The following is a 25,661-nucleotide window of genomic DNA, read 5'->3' on the forward strand; positions in this document are numbered from 1 at the left end:
AACACTGGGGAGCAGCAGGAAAACAACCTTCCAGACCATGCCTTGACAGGCAAAATTAGGGTGGTTTTCAATTACACTGGCTCAATCCATTAATGTAACACAATTGAAAGCCCCCTGAAGACTTGTTAAGATGCAGACTAGCGTGTTCGAAGCCACGTTAACCTGCCATATTGATGCAGGGGGGGCAGAACGAGGAGGATTACTGCAGCTAATAAGATTGGGGGGGGGGGGAAAAACACAGTTATTTTGTCCGTCGAGAAAGTAAAAAGCCCCAGAGTAAAGGCAGCCCCTCGTGTGGGGCAGCTGATCCCCTTGTTTAGAGAATGCAGCTCCAGCAATGGGCGTTTTTGCTAAGCCATAACGGGCTAAATCCTCGCCGTCCTCACACGCGTGGAAACCTGCTGACGTCAATGGCTGTAATGGTGTAATTGAAGGCAGAATGTAGCTCAAGGGGTCCGGTTTTATTACCCTAGGAACAGTACAATGTATTAATAAGAGCAGAAGTCCCCAGAGATTCCAGCACACGTTTTATATTTTTAAGACCATCTTTTGGGAATTAGGAAAGCATTAGCAACGTTCAGCGTGACTAATCCGGTCATTAAAAGGAATTTTTTTTTTTAACCTTAAGATTTAAAAAGGGACAGAGGACTGAAATAACTATCTGTAAAAAAAAAAAACAAACAAAAAAAACATACCATTTTGTTTTCCCAGGCACACTTAGCTAACATGGAACGACAGCAGGGCAGGCTCTGTAACCATCCCTTGAAAATTAATAAATTAACAGTCCCGCTGAAGTCAGCGCACAAGTCAGGAACCTGAGCAAACACTCAGAACATTCAGCACCTTGGAATTTCTCGGGTGCTGATGGTGCTTTGTGCCATTTATTTCGGCTTATCAGCCAGATCTTTCTGAACCCAGGGCTGATTAAATTTATTAAATGCCTACAGCACTCTAAGAGTTAATTAGGTTTACAGGTATAAGCGATAATCAAAAAGAAGCCATTTCTAAATAATTAGTTCTCCACCAGCCAGCAAATCAAGTAACGAAACAGCTTCTTTATTGCCTACTGCTTCAGAAGGGAAAAATCTATTTAGGACAAATCTGTTTCCGCTTTACTTGCTCTTCAGGCCCACGTATTGGCAAGAAACCAACAAATATTTTTTTGAGCGAAATATGCCCTCTGCTTCTTCACCAGGAACCTCCCGTCCCCCTTCTAACACAATCCTTGTACCTTCCCTGCACCTTCTCTTCCTACCCAGGACGTGGGCTGCAGAGCTGGAACACCGCTAAGCACAGCCTTACCCAGGAACCACGAAGGAAGTTCAGCACAAAGGTTGGTTGCTGAATGAGGGTGTTTCTGCTGATTCTGGGACCGAGCAGGGGGGAGAGAGGGAAAAATTACCGCTACAAGCCAGACAGATGCTGAATATGTAAAACCAGGGGGACAGATAGCTCAAAAGGGATCTAATTTCTCTGGTTTTCCTGCTGTAAAAATAAATCACCACTGAAAAATATTCAAGTGATATCGTGTAGTTAAGCCTCACAATAAATTTTTGGCTCTTATTCCCCAAATCCTTCCTTACTCCAGTAAATCTGCTGAAGTCACCAGGATTTCTCAAGTGAGAAATGGTGTGCAGGGACGGGACATTCATTACAGAGCTTTCAAACAATGAGATAAAGCAGTTGGTATTCTTCTTCAGTGCGTGAGAAGGTTCCTGCCAGACTTATTTATTTATTTAGCACCAGGCTTCATTGGTAGCATCGGAGAGGTGGAAGATTTTAATACTCCCATCAGATATAAAAGATGAAGGCGAGCTAAGAACATACCCGTAATAGAAAGGCAAGAATTCCTGTAGATTTTGCCACAGGGAAATTAGTTTGCTTCAGGGGTATAAAGCTCTCGAACCAAATCAAAGATAAAACTCTGCTAAAGAATAGTCTCCACGCAACGGAAAATTTCAAAAGCTGTAAATAAGCAATACAAAGCAGCACAGCGCTTGCTGGGCAGACAGACTCCATCTCCTCACAAAAATACAGCTTTTTATTTTGAGGAAAAAAAGATGACACTTTCATGTGGATATCTTAAGAAAATAGTAATAAAGAAAACATCCTCTCTCTCATGTAGCCGCTTGCATTCAAGGAAATTCTGCCCTTGCATGCATTTGGCTGGAATTTCTCCTTTCCCTCCCTCTGCTGACAATCTGTAATCCCCTGCATGAAACACGGTGCTGAGAACCATCGCAGCCATAGGCCTGAGCACACACACTCCCCCCAGAAATACAAAGGCCAACAAGAAATACGCACAGCATTCAAAACCTTTGCCGTGAAACGGGGCAAAGAGATTTAGAAGGAAAAAAAAAAAACAAAAAACAAAAAACCTTGGGTTGGCTCCAGTGCCGCTTTTTGGAGGGCCCCCTGATCCACATGGCAGGCAGGAAAGAGGATGCGGTCGCTCTGCACAGAGCCCCAGGGAGTCCTTTCATGTCCTTTCATCTGATTCCTGCTACAGGCACCTGCTGCTGCTTGCGGATCTTGTTGAACAGCTCCATGTACTGCACCACGGTGTCCGCCGGGCTGTAGATGCTGTCGTGCTTGGTGCCAAACACGGACGGGACACCAGGAGTGTGGTTCCCCATGAAGCTCTGCATGAACTCCATCAGCAGGTTCCAGCAGTCATTGGCTATCACGCAGGGGCAGTACTCCACCTGCCAACACAAACCGCAGCCCTGAAGCGCACAGCAGGGGCAAAAACCACGCAGGAGACAGCACAAATTCCTCTCTGCCTCCCTGTAGTGAGTTTTGAGACATATTTAGTCAAGGGTTTGAAGTCAGAGACCAGCTTCTCAGTGCTGTGGCTGCAGAGGGATACACACAAATTTCTTTTCCTCTAAGAAGAGAACATTTAGCAAATCCAAGCAGGATGGACAAACATAAACGAACAGGATACGCCAGGAACACGCAAACAATCCCTTCAAAAGGGAAGAAAAGGAAAAATACACCCTGCAAGTTCATTGCTCTTACTAAATCCCCAGTGGTGGAAACCTTGGGACGTTGGTTCACATGTTGCATTAACTTCACCCTATCCAAAAGCAAACTTCCTTCCCACGAGCTGCTAAGCCGACAGCTCGTTTGGCTGTGACATCTCTCAGGTGTGCACTGACAAAGCACTGGGATTTAAGGGCTTGCAGTCCCAGATCAGGGGTATGTCCTAATGCAAACCCTGAGAAGAAACTGCTAAACCAAAACAGAAGCAACCGGGCCAGCTGGCAAATCTGGTCCTGAACTCAAGTTTCGGGTAGAACAAGCTTCTGTTTAACCCCAGGTCAACAGCAGTGCTGGTGCCACTGCAACATCTGTGTTTATTCCAGCGGAGAAGAACCGAGCCATTTCTCAATCCCATCCCTGCTGGCTAGGAACACCTGCCTGGGTAGATGCGGTGTGATTATTAATTATGTGGCAGATAACAGCACTTGTGTGTTTAGCAAAACAGCAGCTTGGATTCTGAAAGACCTTTAAACATCTCATTCTCAGCCGTCTCAAAGACTGCCAGGCACCAGCGTACGCAGATGTCTGGGCTCTGACCTCCTCTGCTTTGCCCTTCCCCTGCCTGAGATGTTTTAAAGCCCAGCTGAGGCTTGTCCACAGCCTGTGAGCCTTTGACTCACACTTCCACTCAGCCAAACACCTCCCCGAATGCCTTCTTAGATCCTCCCGCGACCTGCAGCAGCTCCCTTTCGATTTCCAGGCTCGCTGCAGCCCAGCTCCCACCCGCCGGCAGCTGGCACGCTGCTCGGATGCTCTCGAGCCTCATCAGCAGCCCCAGCGCTGCACGGAGGGAGTGGAAGCCGTTTGATGCCAGCCTCTGAGCCCTCATAGCGCCCCGCGGTGCAGCAATCCAGGTCAGCACCCCACGGGGCAGGACTGTTTCAACACCAAGCTCGCTGCTGAGGAGGGAGCAGCCTCGCACCGCGGAGCAGAACCCAGAGCCCTGCTCGCCCCCAGGGCTGCTCGGCCCAGCCGCTGGCCGCTTGGGATCGGGAAAGGAAGCCAAACCCAAATCAGCATGAAATGAGCAGCTGAAGAGGCTGCTTTCCCCGCCCCGGTGTGTTTATCAACCTGAAGTGCTCTGCCCGCGTTGCGTGTCAGGTCTTTAAGCAGCGTTTTAGTTTGATGGCATCCCTTCAGGGTTGTGTTTATCGACACTTCACTGACAGGCTTTTCCGTAGGCACAGCTGAGCCCTAAAGTACCTGCCTGAATTAAACCGCGTTGTGAAGAGGAGATAAATGCTCTGCCTGCCACACACACGAACGCATCGACTACAAACTAGGAGCACAACTGATGCACACAAGCAACGGGGACTCAGGATTTCTAGCCAAGCCTCCAGCGTGAGATTTCCCTACCCAAAGCTGTATTTTGTACCCTTCAGAGAGGATTTCTTACCTCCACGGATATCCCACGGGCGCTGGGACCCATCGTAACCGTGCCCACCTTCACCAGGAAGTCACAGTACTGGTAGCGGGTGCCCCGGCTCTCTATCTTGTTCGCCTTGGCATTTTGGAAAAAACCTTTCAGCTTCACCATCAGGGTGTCAAAGTAGGTATCCGCGATGAGGCAGGGGCCGTTTTCAAAGAGGGCGAAGCAGCTGAGGGGGTATTCGGAGTTGTGCATCACGTACATCAGCTTGCCTGTCTGCCCTGAAAGAAGAGCGACGGTGTTTGGGCTGTGAAACCAGCAGCCCCGTGCTTGTATGGGGTTTAAAGCAAGAAACATCTGGTTTCCCTTTGCCCTCCTTGCTGCCTTAATTCCAAATGTGTCTTCACACACACTTCACATCATCCAGCGGCTCAATGAAAAGATTGTGTTTGCTTTTTAAGATTCAAGTGGGAAAAAAACAACCTTCTGCAGCCACCCCTTGGCCAAGGGGAGCACAGCACAACTCAAAGACCGGCGGGTGACCTGGATCCCCAGAGGACGGGGGTTCAGCAGAGAGCACCCCCTGATCCCGAGCAGAGGGCTGGGCACCCAGACCTCAGCCCCGCAGTAACCGAGGGCTGGGCCCTGGCTCACTCTGGAATGTGGGGAAAAAAGGACATGCCCGGCTCGTACTGTGCTGTAAAAGTGGGAGCTGATTCTCGTTTATCTGCCTGGGTTAAAAAAACCTTTCCAGACGTGGCTGTGCAAGCTCTGGCTGCAGGGAAAGCAGCAAGAAGCCGCTCTCGTGGCTGCAAATGGATCCGGGTGCAGGCAGGCTGCGAGAGGCTGCCAGGGCTCAGTGCTGATCTCTGCAGCCGCAGAGCCACCGCAGCGACGCTCCTGAAGCGTTTTTAAAACTCGGGTGAAAACCCAAGCGTGCAGCAGGGACAGAGGGGGACACAACGGTCCCGAGGCGAGCAGGCCAGGCTTTGCTTGGAGCTGCCATTTCAGGGCCTGCCATGTCAAGAGGGAACAGGGGGTCTTCTGAGCACAGCCCTGGACACAAGCGGGTCACGTCACGCCTCTTGTTCCCCTACAGCTGCTCCCCACTGCCCTGGGAGCTCTGCCCCACATCCTGCAGCTTGCAGACCCTCAGAAGAAGGGCACAGCAGCGGGCAGATGCTGCCAGCATCCTCCGCAGCACAAAAGGCAGCCAGCAGAACTACGCAGCTGGAAGCAGCACCTTAAGGAGCTTCGGGGAAAAACCACGCTGACAGCAACGAGACCTGGCTGGGGTGCAAACATTCAAACAGGGAGCCTGAGGACAGGGCTCACTGCGCAGCGCAGCCACCCCTGGGAATGGAGGCAATGTGAAAGGGACAGAGCAGAGGTGAGAGGGCAGAGCAGCACCTTCAAACTGGCACACGGCACCCACACGACCTGCAGGGATGTCTCAGCTCCCTGGGGAGGCTGCCTGCGAGGGCGCACGGAACCACAGTACGCGTTTTCCACGTAGAAAAAATCTCTTTTAGAGAAAATCTCTTGCAGGCAGCGAGCGAGCCAGCTGCTCCTTCCCCACGAGAGCTCAGCGTAACGAGTAAAACAATCATGGCTGGCAGAAAAAGCTGCCGCTGCGTCCAAAACCTGCAGCAGAGCTCCAGATGCAGCCAGGATTTCAGCAGCACACCGCGTGCGAGCTTCAAGGGAAGACCACGGAGCGCTGCGGGGAGAAGCGAAGCCTCCGGGGTGCCACTGGATGCCCAGAAAAGCCCCCTACCCTTTTGGGGTGACCCAGCTGGGGGCTCCCAGCCCCTCCCGGTGCCCCCCCCGTGCACCTTGGTTGCTCATGGTGGAGGCAGCAGTGTGGTAGGTCTCGCAGTCGACGCAGAAGGTGCCCTGCTTCTCGGCCCCCAGCAGCTCCAGCTTCCGCGTCAGCATCTCCACCGTCTGCTGCACGCTCTTGCCCTCGGCCACGGGCACCTGCGTCACGCTGGGTGCGTGGGGGGGGGGGATAAAAACAAGGCTTAGAGACCCTCGCAGCGTCTGGGTGGTGGGGACACGGGTGGGAGCAAAGAAGGGACGCCCGTGGGCTCACGGAGGGGACACGCGTGGGTGCAAGAGGGGATGAGAATGGGGCGGGGGGGACGCGGGTGGGCTCAAGGGGGTCATGCATGGCCTCAAGGGTGGGACAGGAGTGGGTTCAAGGGGGTGACACGCGTGGGCTCCCGGGACACACACACACGGGGGAGCTCCCCCAGGCTGTGCTGGATGCGCAGCGCACCCCCAGCTCCGGAGCCCCCCCGCAGCCCTCTCCACGACACCCCCCCGACACCTCCCCCGCGTGACGGCCCCACGGGGTCGGGAAGGAGCAGGGGGGAGGCTGAGGACCCCCCAGGACCCCCTCCCCTCACCAGGTGACCCCCATCCCTCCCGGTCCTCCACGGCGCAGGAGGAAGCGGCGGCGGCGGAAGGGGCCGGGCGCGGCGGAAGGGGCCGGGCGCGGAGCCGCTTGGAGAGGGCGGGGGGGGGACCTCGCGTGGGGCCGTCTCGCGTGGAGCACGCGGGGCTGAAGGGTCCGGGACCGATCTCAGCGGCAACACCGAAGCCCCCCGGAGCTTCCCTCACCATGCCCAAAGTGCGGCGGTCCCGGGGTTCGGCGGCCGGAGCCGATCGCGCGGTGCCGCTGCCCGAGCAGCTCCTGCAGGACGCGGCCCCCCGGGTACGGGCACGGCGCGGCCGGGCCGAGGAGGAGGAGGAGGATGAAGGCTGCCGAGGCTACGTGGATGCCCGGCTCTCCCGGCGCATCCTGCAGCAAGCGAGGAGGCAGCAGGAGGAGCTGGAGGCAGAGCACGGCCCCGGAGCGCCCGCAGCCCCCCGGCACAGGAGCAGGGCGCTGGGTGAGACCCCCCCCCACCTCCGTGCCCCCCCCTCTGTAGCCCCCCGGGATCCGAGCTCGGGGATCTGGGCTCACAGCAAAGGGTTTGGTCCCCGCAGGTCCGGCGCTGAGCGGCTCTGGGTCCGAGGAGGAAGAGGAGGAGGAGGAGGAGGATGAAGAGTGGCCCTCGCTGCAGCAGGCGGCGGCGCGGGGCGGGGAGGTGGTGGTGGACCCCGAGGATGAGAAGGCCATCGAGATGTTCATGAACAAGAACCCGCCGCTGAGGTGGGACGGGGGCCGAGGGGATGGGGATGGAGGGGATGGGGATGGAGGAGCCAAGGGGATGGGGATCAAGGAGCTGGGGATGGAGGGGCCAAGGGGACGAGGACTGAGGAGCCACAGGGGACGGGGATGGAGGGGCCAAGGGGACAGGGATGGAGGGACCAAGTGGATGGGGATGGCAGGGGTGGGGATGGAGGGCTCATGGGGCTCCAGGCAGTGCCTGCTGGTCCCCAGCACCGTGCCCCCTGCCCATTCCCCCCCTGCTCTCGCCCCAGGCGCACGCTGGCCGACATCATCATGGAGAAGATCACGGAGAAGCAGACGGAGGTGGAGACGGCGCTCTCGGAGATATCGGGCTGCCCCATGCCCCAGCTCGACCCCCGCGTCCTGGAGGTCTACAAGGGTGTCAGAGAGGTAAAGGCCAAAGAGCTCTGCCCCGTGGCTGCCACGCCAGCAGGCAGCATTGAGCAGGGACCCAGGACAGTCCTTTCCTAGTGGAGACGTGAAGGGAAGGGGTGGCTTTCTTATGCTCATGAGACAAATCCTACCAAGTCCCACGCCGTGCTGTCAGTGCCTGCATGTCGCTGCCACGGCTGTATCCATTTCTTTTTTTTAAAGGTGCTGTCCAAGTACAGGAGTGGGAAACTCCCCAAGGCATTTAAAATCATTCCTGCCTTGTCCAACTGGGAGCAGATCCTCTACATTACAGATCCAGAGACGTGGACAGCGGCTGCCATGTACCAAGCCACCAGGTAAGATCGTCTCCGGGAGCTGCTGACCTTGTTTTTTTTGCTTTGTAAGTGGAACAAGACGCACAAAATACCAACCTGTGTCCTGCTCTTGCCTCTCTTCTCCTGTGGAGTGTGGGGAGTCGCAGGGGATCCCAGTGCCCCATCTCAGATGTCCTATAAGAGTTTCCTGCAGTCACCTGCTCCCAGGACCTAGTTCCCGAGCCTCAGCTCACCCCTCGCCTTGTGCTTTGCGTTTCCCAGGATATTTTCATCCAACCTAAAAGAGAGGATGGCCCAGAGGTTCTACAACCTGGTGCTGTTGCCACGGGTCAGGGATGACATCGCCGAGTACAAGCGCCTCAACTTTCACCTCTACATGGCTTTGAAGAAGGCTCTGTTCAAGCCAGGAGCCTGGTTCAAAGGTAGGGACTCCTGCTGGGAAGCTCAGCAGGGCCCCGTGTTGCACACCACTGCCTTTACAGATTGCTCCTGTAGGGGCTCAGTGGGAAGGCAGAGGGTGGAGAAGACATCGGGGAGATGCAGGGAGCCCCCTTGGTGGGCAGGGCAGCTTCCAAACCCCCCTGGGGCGCTGTAGGGCTGCACAGATCCTGCCAGATACATGGGATCTGTGAGGCTGTGAGCTGTCTCAGGCCTGCTCTCTGCCTTGTCCAGCATCCTGCGGGTATTTGGAGCTGGGTGCATGGCAGAGAGATGCCACAGCCCCTGTAACAGCTGGTGGAGGAGCTGTTATTCTGTAGGGTCAGGTGTGTCGTGAGACAGAAGGGGCTGAACCTCGTGTCCAGCAGCTGCCCTTGCTGTGGTTAGGGCCGGCGGTGCCTCACTCTTCCCCCTCCGCAGGCATCCTCATCCCCCTGTGCGAGTCGGGGACCTGCACGCTGCGGGAGGCCATCATCATCGGCAGCATCCTCACCAAGTGCTCCATCCCCGTCCTGCACTCCAGGTACCGCAGCGGGGCCGGGCTGCTGGGGTGGGGAACAGTTCCCCTTTGGGGACAGCACCACGGTGCCACGGATCCATCCCTCAGCACTTCAGCCTTGGGGGGCTTTCCTCAGCTTTATCCAGGGTTGAGATTCAAGGGCTGCAGTGCCGGGCTTGTCCCTTTAGTGTCTGGCTCGTGCTGGGCCCGTCCTCACCCCCGTGCTTCTGCCCCCGCAGCGCGGCCATGCTGAAGCTCGCCGAGATGCAGTACAGCGGCGCCAACAGCATCTTCCTCCGGCTGCTGATCGACAAGAAGTACGCGCTGCCCTTCCGCGTGGTGGACGCCCTCGTCTTCCACTTCTTGGCCTTCCGCACCGACCAGCGGGTCCTGCCCGTGCTGTGGCACCAGTGCTTCCTGGCCTTCGCCCAGCGCTACAAGGAGGACCTGGCCTCGGAGCAGAAGGAGGCGTTGCTGGAGCTGCTCAAGTTCCACAGCCACCCGCAGATCTCGCCCGAGATCCGCAGGGAGCTGGTGAACTCCAAGACGCGGGACGTGGAGGGGCAGCCGCCCGCAGCCATGGAGTGAGCTGGGGGAAAAAAAAAAAAAGCAGGGAACGGCCGCAGCCCGACCTGCTGGGAGCCCTCCGAGATGGAAGCCCCCCAGGAGGCGTGCAGGACCCTCCTTCCCCGGGATCCTGCCGCTCCAAACGCAGCCTGGGTGCTCCCTACGCTGCTCACCGCGGGGCAGGGCAGCCCCGTGCCACCAGCAGCTGGGAGGGCAGTTGGGTTTCTTCTCTCCCTGTAGCAGAAAATAAAGCCGAAGCCAGGTCCTTCAGTCCCAGGGTGGTTCTGCTCCCCCCCAGTCGCACCTCTCCTTGCTCCATCCTCCTGCTCTGTCCCCTCCTGGCCCTGCCTTGTCCCCAGCAGGTGGCAGAGCAAAGCCACCAGCCTCAGGCTCCTCGCAGAGCTGCAGATCTGAGCCTGCACTGCAGGAGCGCGGGGCTGCTGAGCAGTCCCTGCACTGCTGGGTAAAGGTTGGGGTGTGAGCGGCTCCCTCCTGCAGCGGGAAGGGTGGGGGCGCAGGGCTGAGCACCCCCAGACTGTTCCCAGAGCCTAAAAGCGCTCTAAGGGAGAAGAAGAAGAAGAAGTGAGAAAAAGTGCTCCTGGTGGTGCTTGAGAGCTTCCTGAGCTCGGCTGTCACCAGGCAGAGGCAGGGGACAGCACCCAGCTACCCCAGGGACCCTGTGCAGGGCCAGAGCAGCCCAGCAGAGCCAGGAGCAGAGGGGAAAACCTCCAGTAAGAGCCCTACAAGGCGTGTACCTCACACATGTCCAGCCTTATCCCTGAAAGCAGCACCATGTCTGGCACAGCCCGGGGAGAAAAACCCCTCCTGCTGTGCCCAGCTCAGCCCTCTGCCACCTTGGCTTTGCCCAGAGCTGGCACCGGCCCCGGTGACGCAGCGGTGGCAGCAGCAGAAGCCACGCGGAGAGGAGCAGCACGCAACGCCCCGGCCGGCTGCACACCGCAGCACGTTTTCCTTGGCTTCCTGATTTTTATCTCCTTTAAAGAAGCCAGAAGCTGATGAGGGAGGGCGATACCCGGGCTCACCCCACGCACCCTCCGTGCTCGCTGCAGCGCAGCCCGAGCTGCTGCAGCACCGACCTGCAAGAGGGGAGGCTTCCAAGGTGCCCTCCAAGGCTGTGAAGTCGCTGCCTCCTCTCCAGCTGCTGCAAAACTGCTCGGTGCACGGGCATCGTGCCCGCAGGAAGGCTGCAGCGCTTTCCCACAGCATCTTGGCCACGTTCATCCAGCCCTGAGCCACCCCAGGGTGCTGCTCCCCAGTCCTCAGCTGTGCAAAGCGTGGGGCAGGCACCGTGGCATCCACCTCCCTGCAGGGTTGGCGCTGACGGTGCCCTACCTGCCCCTTTCCCTTTCATCCTGCTCAGGAAACTGCAGGGCTGGAGGTTTTCAGGGGCAGCCCCTGGGCTGGGGGATCCCCCCCCACCCCGAGCCCAATTTGGGGCAGAGGCACAGCTCGGCGAGGGGACAGGTGGCAAAGGGAAAACCCTGGACACGGTCACTCTGGTTTAAAATACTTTATTGGAACATCATAGGATCCTCTGATTTTCCCAGCAGCGGGACTCTCGCGTGCGAACACCAAACCAGTTTACTCTTAAATTAAAAACTCATTTATATATAAAAAAAATTTCTTCTCGTACAGACAGGCTCTGCGCGCCCCCCGCCCGCCCTGCTAGCAGGAGTCAGTGGCAGATGGCTCCTCGCGCCGATTCGGGCTGGGGGGGGGGGGGAAGAGCAGCAGCCCCATCTTTTTCCACCTGATAAGACTTTTGTTTCTAGCGGCACCATAAACGGAAGATTTCCACATCCTTCCCCACATCCCCCCCCCAGGAGGACAGCAGCCACAGATCCACGTGGCCGGCGGTCACCGAGCAGCAGCATCCTGCCTCCCATCCCTGCAGAGTCTCTCTGGCTTCTCCTAGTTAATACAATTCTACACTGTAATAGTTCTCTTAGAAAAGCAGCATTATTTTTTTCTTTTTAAAACACTTTTTTTTTTTTTTTATATATATATATATATAAAAACTAACAGACAGGATCAACAACAACAACGAAACAAAAATGCAATCACTTCTCAAATCAAGTGCGCAGCGAATGTTCCACCCTGTGAGGACACAACGCGGACCCCCGTGAATGTATCTGTTGAAAACGGCCCCCCCTGGACGGCACCCGAGATCCCTGCCTTGGAGGAGTGAAGATGCATTTCAGACTATAGCAGCACATTCATATGGATTTCGTAAAATCTAGTCTGACGTCTGAGCTTCCTAAAAACCACCCAGCTTCCAAAGTGAGAGAGTCTCCCAGCGCTCAGGGAGCAAAGGAAGGGGACGAAGGGATAAAGGCACTTTAAGAAGGAGAGGAGACCAGCACCCAGGCCCCACAGCAAGGGACAGCAGGTCTTATTCCCTCCCCCCTTTTTTTTTTTTTTTGAGCAGTTAACAATAAATTAAGCAGCCTCGGTGGGGCAGCAGAAAGCCAAGGTGATTTGCCAAGGTCTGCGTTTGGGCAGCGCCGTCCCCGCTCCGCACGTCGCGCCCAAACCTCGCCCGAGGGGTCGCTCCCCGGGGACGAGGACTTGTGGTGTCCACGCGGAAAAGCAGAGCTTCCCCCAAAGCAAGCCCCAAACCCGCAAATCCCAAATCTAATGGCAACAAGAATCAAAGCCACACGCACATCACCAAGCAGAAGCAGCCACGCCAGCCCCCCAGGAGCCACAACTAACCCAGCACGAAGCGATCAGGACCCAGGGATCCACGAGCACCCTTCTCTCCTCCTGGATGCTTGTTCCTCGCGAGCCCAGCGGGCCGGCAGTGCCCCGGCCTGGGGAAGGAGGTGGGGGGCTACCAACATTTTGGTCACGTACGCCCGGGTACGAGGCTGGCTGTGCACCATCGATGGCCCACGCAGGGGCTGGAAGTCATCAGGGTCAACGTACCCGAGAAGAGAGCAGGCAGCGGCACCCGGGCTGGGAGGAACAGGAGCTAGGGAACGTTTTACAACTTCATTCTGGATCCTGCTCCCCTCCCCGGCTACTCCTGCTACCCCACCACCACGAGGAGGGTCGCTTCGCCCCTGCCTCCCGCAGAAGCCAGCGAGCGGAGTCCAAGCAGCGGTGAGCCCCGCCAGCCCCCGTGGCCATCGTCGGAGCCCCCAAACGCCTTCCTCCTGCCCCCCTCCGGCGCTCGAGGAGGGGAGATGGGCGAGCGCGGAGCCCTCGGCGCGCGGCCAGCAAGCGGAGCAGATCCTCGGCGTGCTCTGGGTGGGGAGGAGGGATGCAGCCACATTTGGGTGTCCGGGGCCAGGTCCTGCTGTCACGGGGCTGGGCGGCTCTTGGGAAGGGGAGGCTGGTCACAGGTTGATGTCCGTGACGTCTGTGGGCGTGCTGGTGGGCTGGCTGGCCGGGTAGGCAGCAGTCTTGGCGGTGCTGTACTCCTGCTGGCTTTGGGAAGCTTGCTTCAGGCTCTCGGCTAAGGCTGCCTCGATCTGCTCCTGACAGGCTTTCAGGCAGTCCTGCGGGAGAGGGAATGGGAAGAGAGGCCTCAGTTCTCTGCTCTTCACAGGTGAGAGCCCTTAGCATGCTCTGAGCAGCTGCTGGACCATCTCCCTGCCCCCTGGAGCATCCAAGCACACAGCAGCAGTTTTTTTCCTCCAGGTATCTCCAGCTTGGCTACGCTTTATGCCCTGCCCAGGAGAAGCCCCACGCTCTGTTGCCATCTCCCCCCTCAACCACATTCTCATGGAGGAGACCCCGCTACCCACGAGGGCCCCGCAGAGCTCCAGCAGAGCACACAGCAGCGATTTCAGCTCTCCCCCTCCATCGGTAACTGGAGGAGCAGAGCCCAACATCGCTGGGCTGGCCGGGACCCACCTGATGACCCAATTCCCAGGTCCATACACAGGAAAAGGTGCGCACGGAGACCTCGGAGACCCTCCTGGCCCCCCTAGGCCCTGCATGTGGGGTCTCTTGGAGCTCCCGCTGGGAGCCTCCTGACACGGGGTCAGTGGGGAGCAGCCCCATGCAGCCAGACCTGACAGCACCACAAGCCATCAATGCTATAGGATTGATGCTCCTATGTTACAGGAGCGATGCTGTGGCCACGCAGCTTCTCCCAGGGCTCTCCCCATCCTGTTTCTCCCTCGGGAGCCTCCCCAGGGAGCCCGGTGCCGGGGACCCGCCAGCCCCACGAACAGGAAGGCTCAGGGGACGGCGAGCAGCGGCGTATCGCTGCTCACAGCAAGGGCAAACCCCTTTCTTCTCCTCCAGAAGCTGTGACCAGCCGAGGAAACCCCTCTCCCTCGAAACCGGAGCGCTGTGACACCCCGAGGCACCCCCCCCAGCTCCCGGGGCACGAGGTGACATTTCGCACCTCCAGGCCGGCACCGAGCTGCCCGCCGCGGGGCCGCGCAGGCTGGCGGGATATTGTCACACATCGAAATCTCTTACCAGGAATCCACCGCCGGTTCTTAGAAACTGACAGAGGATGTGGCGAGCAAAAAATAGCAACGCCCACCTCCCCTTCCCCACTGCTGCTTCCAGTAAGCGCGGCCTCCGGCCCGCCCGCAGCCCGGCCGGCCCCCATCACGCTGTGTGGGGCAGGGGGGGATCGGGGGTCCCTGAGGGGTTTCACTGGAGCTGCCCCCACTTTATGGGTAGGGATGGAGGCTGAGGAGCATCTCAGGAGCCGCAGCTGGGCTCTCTGTAGGTAATTTTGGCAGATTTTTGTGGCTCAGCTGTGTGCAGCCCGGCTCCTTCACCTGCGAGCGAAGCCCAGGAGGCGGCTGGGCTCAGCCAGACCCCATAGGGCAGCCGAGTTGTGGGGCTGCTCCAGCTCGGGGGCACGTTGGGAAGCCAACGGGGCCTCATCCTGCTCTGCACGGGCAGCTCCGAGGCACAAGCGAAGCTCCAAAGCTGACAGGGAAACCGAGTCACAGCCCAGGGATGCTGCGAGGCCGGGAGCATCCCCGGGGAGCCCGGAGGTGCTGCAGCCACGTCCCAGGAGCCGGGCAGGGGCTGCTGGAGGGCAGCAGAGCCATCCCCGGCCCTTTCGGCTCCCCTCGCTCTGCGGTGCTCTCTCTGCTTCCCACCTGTTCCCTGCAGCAGCCCTGCCCCGGAGCGGGTTTCAGCTCCTGCCCCATTCACCGCAGCAGCTTGCGAGCAGCTGGCTGCACTGATTGAGCCTTCAAAACAGGCTCCCGCAAACAAAAAAAAATTAAAAAAAAAAAATAAAAAATAAACCAAAACAAAACCACACCAAGAAAGCAAGACGTCCTCCTGCCCCGTCCGTTGTGCCCACACAAAGCCCGGCTGCAGCCTCCCGCCCTCTCCCAAGCCGCGGCGCTGCCGTCAGGGGACTGAAACCAACCCTGCCCGGCTGAAGAAAAGGATCAAAAGGGGCCCTGGCAGAATAAAGGCTCCCGATTGCTTTGCTGCAGCAGGAGCAACCTGGACACAGGGAGCCCAACAGGTGCCCCTTCCTCATCCAAATCACAGCAGAGGGGCAGGCGGGTGCCCCCCAGCACCCTCAACGCAGCATCCCAAAAGGCTCCGTGCCCCCAGCCCCCTTCTCACCCCGAGCTGGGCACCTGCAACCAGACACCGTGGAGGTGAGCAGATGCCGAGCCCGGCTTCTCTCCCCCTGCCCCATCCCACCCCGTCAACCCGATCCTGCCGACACCTGTCCGCACAGGGAACAGACGCTGCCCTTTGTGCCGCTCATCAAAGGCTCCCCAGCTCCGCACAGATGGCGTTGGGGGCCAGGAGCCGACCACAACCGTGGCCCTGACCAAGGGCACGGCGTTCGGAGATGCTCCCCAACCTCTCGGTGCTCTTTGAACCACGGTCAGCAGCGCTACGGCCAGCTTATTTCCCCCTCCAGGAGGGAGCTGGAGAAATAGGAAGGGTTTCCACCCCGGTGAACACTCACCACCTCCGTGCCGGTGATGCTGGCCAGCAGCTCGGTGACAGCCTCGCCGCTGAAGTCGTTGACAGAGAGCGTCAGCCCGTGCACGGCCGCGCCGATGCTGCCCGTGGCGATCATGGAGGGCGGGTACATGACGAAAGTGTAGTCTGGAGGCAGGACGGGGACAAAAAGGAGCTGTTAGCAAGGCTGTGTGTGAGTTGCAGGTTTCTGGGAGGGTGATTTCCCTGGAAAACCAGCAGGGGCCAGGCAGGGGGGTGTCTCCAGGTGAGCGGGGAGAAATAGGATCGGAGCAATGGCAAATAGGTGGAGCATTGCAGCAGCAGGATTCCTGAAGCTATTTCTTAGTCCTGTCTCACCAAAAGAGGTCCTGAAGATGACACTGATCTAAGGACTTCTAAGGGCTGATGGAGGCTCCTACTGAACCCTGCCTTCACCTCGGGCACAGTGCTAACAGCCCCCAGGACCATTACCCTGCTTCCTCAGGGACAGAAAACACATCACCGAGCAGCAAAGTGCTCCGATCCCAGTGCAGGTGGGCATCCAGCACCCCAGGGCACCCAGCCAGCCCCCCTGGGACCACTGCCCACCCCCCCAGTGGGAGCAGGCACCCACCTGTGGCACACAGGGCAATGAAGGTCTGCGCGTGTTTCTTCACCAGCTCCATCTTGTCCTTAGGAAGCGGGAGGTGGTGGAGGATGTGAGCCAGGAAATCGTTTGCTATCACCGAGACCAGGTCCCACTTTAGCTTCTCCAGGACTAGAACCTCCCAGTCCTGCGGAGAGACAGAGAGCACGGCACTCAGCGGGGTGTGGAGAAGCTCCCACCTGAACCATGGGCAGATAAATGGCCAGAGCTCAGGGAAGGGCAGTTAAACAGCACAACCCATCAGACGGGGAAGGGAAGAGGGAACAGCCCCGCTCCGCCACCATGGCACAATTCCAGCCCTGAGCTGTTGCAGAGCCTGGAGCAAAGATCAGAAGAGGAAGCGCCAAGTCTTGCTTTCTTCTTCCCCAGGTGCAGTCGGATCAGCCTTCTGCTCTGCAGGCACTCCTCCGGGCGCTCCCGTGCTCTGCGAGGCTGCTGCAGCAGCACAAGCAATAAAAAGAGCAAGGGGCAGGAGGCACAGTGCTCCCCGCACCCCCTGAGCCTCCCGCAGCTCTGGGTGCCCGTCCCAGCACCAACAAGGACGCACAGAGCAGCCCAGGGTGAGCACGTGGCAGTCAGCACCCAGAGGGTCACAGAAGCGTGGGACCAAAGCTCTCACCTGGCCAGGTGTAAACCAGGAGAGGCCCACGCCCAGAGCATTTGGGACCCCTGCGTTCAGTTCCCCGCTCTGCCATCACTTCTGTTCCAGCCTCAGTGGCTCTGTGAGCCACATCGATGCGGCTTAGCTGGGGCAGGAGCTGACCAAACTCACACAGAGGCCGTGCAAGTCCTGGGCTCGCTACGCTGGGCAGCTCTGAGGTTGTCTGGCCATGACCATGCCCCTGGCAGCAGTCTCAGGAGAAGCAGCAGCACCTCCCCAGATCATTTCCCTTCCCACCCGTGCAGGAATATCTCTGGCAGCCCGCACCCACCCACCCTGAGCCCCTCCAACAGTCCCAACTCCCCCACGAGACACGATGGAAGCCTCTGCATCCCATGCACTCGGCCTCCCACTTCTCTCTGCCCTCATCCTCTGGGTCAGCAGCAGACCTGGGTCTGGCAAAAAGGCTCCAGGGACACCAGAAATGGTGCAGAAGATGCTCCCGTGTCCCTCCTCCCCGATCGCAGTGGGGAAGGACAGCCCTACAAGCCTGCAGGGGAAGGAAACGCCGCAGGAGCCAAGCATGGCTCTGGGTTTGGAAGGCCAGAGCTGAGCTGGGATTGGGATCAGGTGTCTCCATTTCAGGGTGAGTCCCACCCCGCACAGCCTCTATTCTTTCCCAAGCGCTCTAAGATTACGAGGTCAGCGCTGCCCACAGGAGCACCAGAACAGATGGATTTGAAGAAGTGAGATTTTTTTTTTTTTCATAAAGGCCGATCTCCGCTTTCTTTTCTTTTTTTTTTTTAAACCCGCTCTTCCCCTTACACAACAATACCAGTTCTGGGTTGCTTAAATGAGCAGCGTTGCTCAACCTGCTCCGAGTCCCAAACGCGCCATTTGCCGCTTCGCAGCCCGTGCTTCTCCAACCAGAAAGCGGTGCCTCGCTGGAACACACTCACTGGTCTCCCATATGGATGGCCAGCCCGCCAGGCTTTCTGCATTTTTAAGCCAAATCCACGGCATAAAAAGCAAGAAGCAACCTAGCGAGAAGCTCCAGAGCCTCAGGACCGCAGCACAAGGCTTTTAGGGTTCAATGAGAGGATGGAAGTAGAGGGGGAGAGACCAGGCTTAATGGAAGAAGAGAGTGCTGGCCATGGGTTAAATCGCAGCCACACAGCCAGGCGACACCAGAAAAGAGCTGTGAGTGATGGAGCATTGCATTGTCCCTGCTGTCACTCAGCTGGAAGCCACCAAGGGCCAGCAGCCTCGCTAGGAAAGCCAACTGCTTCCCTGAGCATCAGCCCAGCCTCCTGGGGAGCTGGGACACTGGTGGCACCTCCAGGGGATCCTGCCACGAGGGCGAGAGCTGAGCAGCCCCATCCCGACCTCTGCACAAGGGGGGAGCACGGCCCCCGTGCAGACCCAGGGCTGAGGTCACCAAAAGGAGCCGGAGATCGCGGCGCACGGAGCCAGCCCCCAGTGGATGAGCAGAGCCCAGCACCCCCCAGACCCTTGTTCCTTCTCCTCCCAGAGCCGTATGCCAGCTCCTGGCAGGGGCACGTGGCATTCACACTGGTGTGGCAGAAGGCACAGCCCTGCTGGGACACATTTCATCTCCAGGAGCAGATTCAGGGCGCAGATCAGCAGCGAGAGCTCACCTGGGGGGGCACCACGCTGGCTCCTGCCGCACTGGGGCTGCTCCAGCACACCATCTGCACAAAAGCAGCTCTCTAACAGCTAATAAAAAGGTTTTCCACCTTCTTGAAAACCTCGTTGGTACAAGGGGCCTGATCCCAAGGCTCAGCTGGCACTCAAGATGCTGGCCGAAGGCGACAGGCGCCGAGGATTGTCACCGGCTCACGGGATTTAGGTAGAGGAAGCCACTCTCCAGCCAAAACCCCCTGCTCCTTGCTCCTCTCCTGCTAGCCCCTGGGATTTCCCACTCTCGGAGCAGCACAGCAGAATCTCTGAATCACTTTATCTGTGGAAGAAGCAAAACAAAAGGCTGCAAGAGATAGGCAAGCAGCTTTGCGACGGCAGCGCCGTTCCGCACAGCAAACATCCTTTTCCTGGCATTTTGTTTTGCCCCTAATTGAATCAGCCTCTGCCTGGCTAATGAAAGAGAGGAAGAAAGTGGAAAAAGTTCCTTTGTTTCTCCGCTCCAACCTCCCCGTGGAAGGGCTGCAGGCTGCCAACGCTGCCCACCGAGCATCCCATCACCGGGACTGCGCCCAGCGCCTTCCTGCAAGAGCTCCCCAGGCTCAGCCAGCGCCTGTGGGGCTGGGAAGTGCCACTGCAGGCTTTGCACCCTTTATCTCTCCTGGCTGCATCCCCCAAAAGAAAAAGAGAGAGAAGGAAGGAAAGCAGCCAGCATTGCCCATCACCTCCCCTGCTCTGACAAGACTTCGCAGTCCTGTTGCGGCGACACAGCCTCAAGCTCCTGGCTGCTGCCTCTGCACCCTCACGGAGCAGGATCCGAGACACAAGCAGAGAGTTTTCCTCGTTTGCAGCTCTGCAAACTCTGTCTGGGATGTGCCAGCCGTGCCTCCTCTCCCTGTTATGTAGTGAGAGCCACCCCACGGAGCAGGCTCTGCCCTCACCACCACCCACAGGCGCCTGCGAGGAGTCTGCGTAAACGCTGCTGGGCAGGGAGCAGAGCCCAGCTCCTTCTGTGCAGCAGCCCTGCCTGCAGGAGAAAAGAAGCTGACTTTGCCACTCGAGTTGAGAAGCTGCCATTTCTCATTATCACTGCCTCGGGGAGCCGCCAGCTCTGATGTGCTCGCGGGCTGACTCAAAAGGAGGGTGGAAAGAGCTGTCGCTGTTGGCCACCCACCCTCCCCGACAGCTACAGAAATGAGAAGCCACGAAAGTCCAGCTGCAGATAGGAAACGTGGGGCCAACGTTTGTTTCCATCCCCCGGAGCACACCTCAGGGCTGGATGTTGAAGGTAAAGGTGCCGAATTCAGGTGCAGGAGCTGTCGCATCCACCCCACCCGTGCGACAAGCAGGAGGCGAACCACGAGCCTGCGCCCTGGAAGGTCGATGCTTATCACGAGTGAGCAACCCTTCCTACTCAGCTGTGACCCCTTTCTCCTGTTTTCACTCCTCATCATCTGCTGTCACTGCTGCTTCCTTCATCGTCTGCCCGCTGGCTTGGCCCTGCCTGGGGTCTTTGCTAGGAAACACCTGAAATTGGAAGAATTGACCTCAGATCAAAGGTCTCAGAGGGAAATCAACAGAGCAGGGGCAAACCAGGCAGATGCCCCCAAGCCAAGGGTGAAGGTGACCCACAAGTGCTCTCCCTGACCCCCAAGCAGCTGAGTGCTCGCTTGCACAGGCCAGCAAAGTCTTTAAGAAATAAAAAAAAGCCAAGCAAGGTAGGTTAGATAACGCCCTCGACGGAAATCCAACTTCCTCCAAATGGACAAGTCCCTTGTTGCATCATTTCCTTCTCCCTAGAATAACTTCATCAAGATTTTTGCTTCAGATGTGTCCTTGCTAAACCGCTGAGCTGGTGCCAAGCATCCCTGCAAGAGAAGGAAGCAAACCTAGTGGGAAAGGGAGCCAGCTTCCTCCGAGGGCCCTGGGAGGACGGGAGGGAAGCCGAAATGGCACGGCTCCACGAGAGGAGGCCAGGATGCGCCATTGTCCGGACCCTGATGAAGAAGCTCCCCTTCCCCTCCCCACCCTCTTCCACCCCAAGATTGTGAAAGAGAGGCGACATCGCCACGATTAGCACAGAGGAGGAAAAGAGCAGCTCACCCTGGTTTTGTAATCAGGGCATTAACTCTTGGCAGGTCTCGGGGCGACGCCAAACCTCTCACGGAGCCGCAGCCCTTGCCTCAGCTCCGTCTTTACAGAGAGCAAAGGGAAACCCGAGCGGGTTCTGCTCCAGGCAAGGAGCATCTAGGCAAAAGCAAGCCTGGTGAAGCCCCTTTTGTCCATCCCAAGTGCATTTTGATGCTGGAGCACCCTGCGGAGAGATCCAGGCTGGGTGTTCAGCTGCGCCGAGCGTCCCAGTGTTTTAGTGGGGGAAAGCACAAAAAAAGAGCTGCGGTACAGAGCCCTGCACAATCAGAAGGGAGCAGCAGGCAGCAGACGGGGTTTTACTCCTCCATCTCCACCCCAACACCGGCTGGAGGAGGGAAGATGAATATTGTGGCCCTGCTTAGCCACAGCTTCCTGCTGACAAACCTCTGGGGGAAGGAGAAAAGGCTCCAAGGGGGGAGGCAGCGCTGCAGCAGGGCGAAGGAAAACCTGCAGGCTGGTGCTTTCTGCGTGTCAGCACCTCCTCTGCCCACCTGTTCTCTGGAGGGAGCCTGCTACAAATAAAGCTTAAATTTGACTGAAAGAAGCAAACCTTCACCAAGAAGAAATCAAAGAGGAAGGCATGTCTGGGATCCGTGGCAGCTGTGCACAAGGTGCCTACCAAGTCCAGCTCCTTGTGGCCCACGATCCGGGCTGCAGAAATGGCTAAAAGCTCTGTGCTGATGTCCCCTAACCTGCAGGGCTGATGGCAGCAGGACTGCCCTCAAGGTCTGCATCGGAGAGGAAGACAGAGGTGAAGCACGCGAGCAAGTCGTTACCCCAGGGCCATGAGGAACCCTTCTGTTCCAGGCTGGGATGAGCTTCACGTGACGAACCCAGTCCTGGGTACACTGATAGGTGAGAAGCTGCTCCCGAGGGTGAAATGTCACTGACAGCTGGACAAAACCTTTGCTCACAGTTTTTGGGGCAGCCCCAGCAGCAAGGTGCTACGGCACGACCACAGCTCAGCACCTAGAGAAGCAACCAGCACCTGCATCTCCTCTGCGTCCCCATCCCTCACCGTTACTCACACGTGCTTTTTCCACAAGGGCTGCGTATGGCAGCAGCCACCCACAAAAACCTACAGGGAGAGGCAGGGAGGTGAGGGGATTTTCCCCAACTTTCACCAGCACTTGGAAAAACCACGCTCAGAGCCGAGCTCCCGTTACCAGAACTGCCTTCATCTCACACCTGAAAGTTTCGTGGGCTCGCTCCCCACCCTGGGGACACGCTCAGAGCGTCTCACCCACCCCCAGCCCAGAAAAAAAAAAAACAAAACAGACATTTAATAAGGCGATGACTAACCCCGAGAAATTCTCATAGGCAAACCGTCTCCAGGGATGTTTGTCACTCGAGCCGAGGTGGCCGTTTCCTCCCGAGAGCTCAGAACCGACAGCACAGGAGGCCCCCGAGAAAAGGGGTTCTCCAGCGTCCTTCCCCTGCTGGCAACGCTGAGCTCAGAGGTTTGGATCTCTGCTTTGAGCAGCTTGTATCAGACAAGAAGCTCTGCCTTCAGAGCCCACGCAGCTGCCACCTAAGCATCTGATGGGACAGGCAGAGCAGCCCTGCTTTAACTCGAAGCACGCTCCCAGCTTTTCCATCAGCCCTTCACCTGGCAGCATCGTCAGCCTGGAAGGCACAACCCAGGTCCACCCGTTTTGCTGGAAGCTCCCCACTTAATGCTTCCCCTCCTCCTGCTCTGCACTGTTCAGATGCCTTTTTTTTCCCCAGAGCTGCCACGCGAAAGCAAAGCAGCCCCAGGAGCAGGCTCAGTGTGGCAGCGAGCACTTCAGGCTCAGGGGATGCTCTCTGGAGCGCGGAGGTGACAGCGGAGGTGACAATCCTGCCCTGCACAGCAGGGAGCGAGGCTCTGCCACGATGGGAAGGGCTCCACCAACAGACCCAAATCCACCGTGGCAAGGGGGTGAGGAGGTTGGTTTGGGGAACAAGGAGGAAGGTGGAGAAACAGGGGGGAAAAAAAACAAGAGGAGGAGGAGCCCCAGGGGCAGGTACGGTGCCAAGCAGCAGCGTGCGGGAGATAAGGGCTGGGGAGGGGCTGGAGGGCTCTTTGAGATAGGGGGAGTGATTACCAGGAGCTGCTGAGGCGTGATGGAGTTGTCTGTGTAAATGCAGAGCTTCTCCACCGTCAGGGGCATGGTTTCTCGCAGCTTGGAAGCCAGCAGCATGCAGACCGCCCCCAGGAGCTGCAAGTGGTTTTTCCGCACGGGGACCGAGGACAGGTAGCGATCCACGTAGTTCATGGCCAAGGGGAAGACCTCCTCTTCGCATTTCTGCTCCTCGCACACCTGACAAAACCCGATCAAACAAAACAAAACAAAAAAAAAAAAAAAAAAAAAAAAAAAAGGAAGTTTTAATCAGCACCGGCCTCTCCAGACCCTGCCTGCACCGCCGCAGCTTCAAAGCTTCTGGTGGTGGTGGTGGTGCTGCACGGTTATCTGCAGGGCTCTGACAGCTCCACGGGGCTAAGGAGTAAGTCAGCTACAGGTGTGAAGCCTACGGCTGCAGCGAGGTTACGCCAGCAACAAATGCTGCACGGCTCCATTCATCTTCCTGCGGAAAGCAGAAGAGCTTGAGCGTAGTTACAAAGAGCCCACAGAGACTTTAACACCCCGATTCTTTTATTTGCAACCCCTCCACCCCCTCCCTGCCTTTTCCACTGCTCTCAGGGATGCCCGCAGCCGGCTGCCCGTTTTCTGCTCTGGGAGGACTCAGGACCTCAGGGAAAAGCAGCAATTCCAGCAGCCTCCAGCTGGAGACCGACTGGTGCAGGATCCACAGCCACTCCTGGCAATTCCACCCTCAGCAGCCCAGGGGCAGGGAAAGGCTCGATGGCAGAGCCGTGCCTGGCTCCAGGAGTCTTCCTCCTTGCCCCCCAGCCACAGCCACGAGCAGAACCCCAGAGCTCCGAATTTGAGCCCTCCACTGCAATCTTGCAGCAACCCCATGCCAACCCCAAAGTGTCACCCACTTTTTGACCGTCCTCACAGCTCCGCAGCAACAGGCTCCAGAGCTGCATTTATCTAAGGAGCCTCCTCAGACAGAGGCTTGCAGCGACAGAACAATGCGAACAGGAAAAAGAAAAAGAAAAAAAAAAGACTTTTTAAAAGCAAAGCGCTCTCTCATTTCTTTTGACAGAAGCAGGCAGCTTCTTGCAAGGGTGGCTGCGGTGGCGAGCGGGCAGGCTGGATCCCAAAGTCACTTATGCCTTGCTGTTTCTTTCTCTGCTGAGACCGCTCGCTCTGACCATCCCATAAAGAGGCCCGTGAGGTCTCCCCACTGAGCTGCATCCCGCAGAGAGCCTCGTTCATTTTAATTTAGGGAAGTAAATGGTTGCAATGTTATTTTCTCCCTTCAACGAGGCATTCTCAGCCCCGTGCGGGGTGTGCAAGCCTCTGGGCTAGCAGGCTGCAGAGGGGGAGGATTTGGGGCCAGGATTTTGGGGAGCAGGGAATGAATGGGGCCCAAGAGCAGCATGGCAGGATACTACCGGGGGGGAATTGGGGGCACACGCTGGGATCTCGGGGGGGCTGCTCCTGCTGCATGGGGCCAGCGCTTCTCCCAGCTCAGCCACCACTCGCCCAGGCTCTGCCCCGCCGCAAACCGCCTTGCCCACCCGCCTCCCCCTTCCTCCCTCCGGGCACAGCCTCCTCCATGCCGGGGACCGCAGCTGCGGCTCTCACGGAGCCCGGAGCCTTCCCCGTGCCCCCGGCAGGCAGCAGGAGGGAGCCGGGCGGGTGCACGGGGGGCGGCCGCTGCCTTCCCCGTTTGCCGCCAGCTGCCTCCCGGGGCGCGCACGCTTTGCATGCACGGAGGGCGGGCGAGAAAAAAAAGCAATAAAATAAAATAAAATAAAATTGGGTGTCCGGGCAAGGAGCTGGAGGAGGAGGAGAGGAGGAGGAGGAGGGTGAGGAGCGGGAGGATTTGCGGCCGTACCTCCAGCATCCAAAACGCCAGCATTTTCCGCATGTACGGCTTGATCTCCTGCTGCACGCACTGGAAGTAGGAGACGCGGGGGCTGTAGCGCTCCTCCTGGCTCAGCAGGTTCTGCAGCACCCGCCGGTCCCCCAGCAGCTGCGGGTCCCGCCCGGCTCGGGGGGCTCGGGGCACGGCTTCCACGCACAGCAGCTCCATGGGCGCTGGGCGGGCAGCGCCGGCTCCGCTGCGGCGGCCGCGGGACGCGGGTGGCGCGCCGGGAGGCGGGGCCTCGGCGGGCGAAGAGGCGGGGCCGGAGGGCTCTCGGCCAATCGGAAGCGCCGCTGCCGCCGCGGCGCGCCGAAACCCGCCGGTAGGCACGCCCCCAAAGGGGCGGGGCTTGCGGCGCGCCGGCGGGCTGGCAGCACGTGGGGCGGCCGCGGGAGCCGCTGCCATGTTGGGGGGAGGCCGGCAGCGGGAGCGCCCGGTCCTGGGGGTGGTCGGGGGCTGGGAGCCGTGGGAGGAGGGGGGGGGGGGGGTTGTTGGAGGGGTCGGGGTCCCGCGGGGATGCAGGGGGCACGCCGAGCTGCCCCCGCGGCCGGGCAGGCTGCAAAGGAGCAGTCCCGGAGCCCCCCCGGGAATGCTCGTCAAGCCCAGCTGTGCAATTCCTACAGTGCACTTTGAGCATTCAGTCCTAGTCCTTCTTTTTCCCTCCCTTTTCATTATTTCCCTTTTTTTTTTTTTTCCGTTTCGTTTTTTCCCTCCCTTTTAGTTTATTCCCTCTCTTTTTGTTTATTCCCTCCCTTTTTGTTTTTCCCTCCCTTCTTGTTTATTCCCTCCCTTTTTGTTTTTTCCCTCCATTTTTGTGGCCAGAGCCCTTCAAAGCTACAAATATAATCAGCTGTGTGCATACTCGGGGCCAGCCCGCGCTCAG

General features: G+C 58.3%; 3 protein-coding genes across 3 annotated transcripts; 1 reads left to right on the forward strand and 2 right to left on the reverse strand.

Annotated features, from left to right (window-relative positions):
• Positions 1–509: 509 nt before the first annotated feature.
• MED20 (mediator complex subunit 20) lies at positions 510–6,914 on the reverse strand. The gene is made up of 4 exons (XM_082778724.1): positions 6,826–6,914; positions 6,250–6,404; positions 4,442–4,695; positions 510–2,705 (listed from the first exon to the last, which is right to left on the reverse strand). Exons 1-4 carry the CDS (start codon positions 6,837–6,839, stop codon positions 2,490–2,492), a joined length of 639 nt encoding a protein of 212 aa, XP_082634850.1. The 5' UTR covers positions 6,840–6,914; the 3' UTR covers positions 510–2,489.
• Positions 6,915–6,945: 31 nt separating this feature from the next.
• On the forward strand, positions 6,946–10,071 carry BYSL (bystin like). Its single transcript, XM_082778723.1, has 7 exons — positions 6,946–7,311; positions 7,409–7,574; positions 7,847–7,985; positions 8,190–8,323; positions 8,564–8,724; positions 9,161–9,263; positions 9,479–10,071. Exons 1-7 carry the CDS (start codon positions 7,041–7,043, stop codon positions 9,825–9,827), a joined length of 1,323 nt encoding a protein of 440 aa, XP_082634849.1. The 5' UTR covers positions 6,946–7,040; the 3' UTR covers positions 9,828–10,071.
• A 1,257-nt stretch (positions 10,072–11,328) lies between these two features.
• CCND3 (cyclin D3) lies at positions 11,329–25,136 on the reverse strand. The gene is made up of 5 exons (XM_082778361.1): positions 24,749–25,136; positions 22,885–23,100; positions 16,354–16,513; positions 15,745–15,887; positions 11,329–13,330 (listed from the first exon to the last, which is right to left on the reverse strand). The coding sequence occupies exons 1-5, from the start codon at positions 24,944–24,946 to the stop codon at positions 13,169–13,171; spliced, it is 879 nt and encodes a 292-aa protein (XP_082634487.1). The 5' UTR covers positions 24,947–25,136; the 3' UTR covers positions 11,329–13,168.
• Between the last annotated feature and the right edge of the window lie 525 nt (positions 25,137–25,661).

This window comes from Aythya marila, assembly GCF_965140915.1.
Source record: "Aythya marila genome assembly, chromosome: 24".
Taxonomy (NCBI): domain Eukaryota; kingdom Metazoa; phylum Chordata; class Aves; order Anseriformes; family Anatidae; genus Aythya; species Aythya marila.

Coding starts and splice junctions, on each gene's coding strand:
- MED20 (XM_082778724.1), bottom strand. Junction 4,696..6,249: donor CTCCACCATGAGCAACCAAG/GTGCACGGGGGG, acceptor CTCTTCTTTCAG/GGCAGACAGGCAAGCTGATG. Junction 2,706..4,441: donor CCCGTGGGATATCCGTGGAG/GTAAGAAATCCT, acceptor TTGTGTTGGCAG/GTGGAGTACTGCCCCTGCGT.
- BYSL (XM_082778723.1), top strand. CDS start 7,041: ATGCCCAAAGTGCGGCGGTCCCGGGGTTCGGCGGCCGGAGCCGATCGC. Junction 7,575..7,846: donor AACAAGAACCCGCCGCTGAG/GTGGGACGGGGG, acceptor CTCTCGCCCCAG/GCGCACGCTGGCCGACATCA. Junction 9,264..9,478: donor ATCCCCGTCCTGCACTCCAG/GTACCGCAGCGG, acceptor CTGCCCCCGCAG/CGCGGCCATGCTGAAGCTCG.
- CCND3 (XM_082778361.1), bottom strand. CDS start 24,946: ATGGAGCTGCTGTGCGTGGAAGCCGTGCCCCGAGCCCCCCGAGCCGGG. Junction 16,514..22,884: donor TCACGCCTCAGCAGCTCCTG/GTAATCACTCCC, acceptor GTCTCTCCGCAG/GACTGGGAGGTTCTAGTCCT. Junction 13,331..15,744: donor GCATCACCGGCACGGAGGTG/GTGAGTGTTCAC, acceptor CCTCTCCCGCAG/GACTGCCTGAAAGCCTGTCA.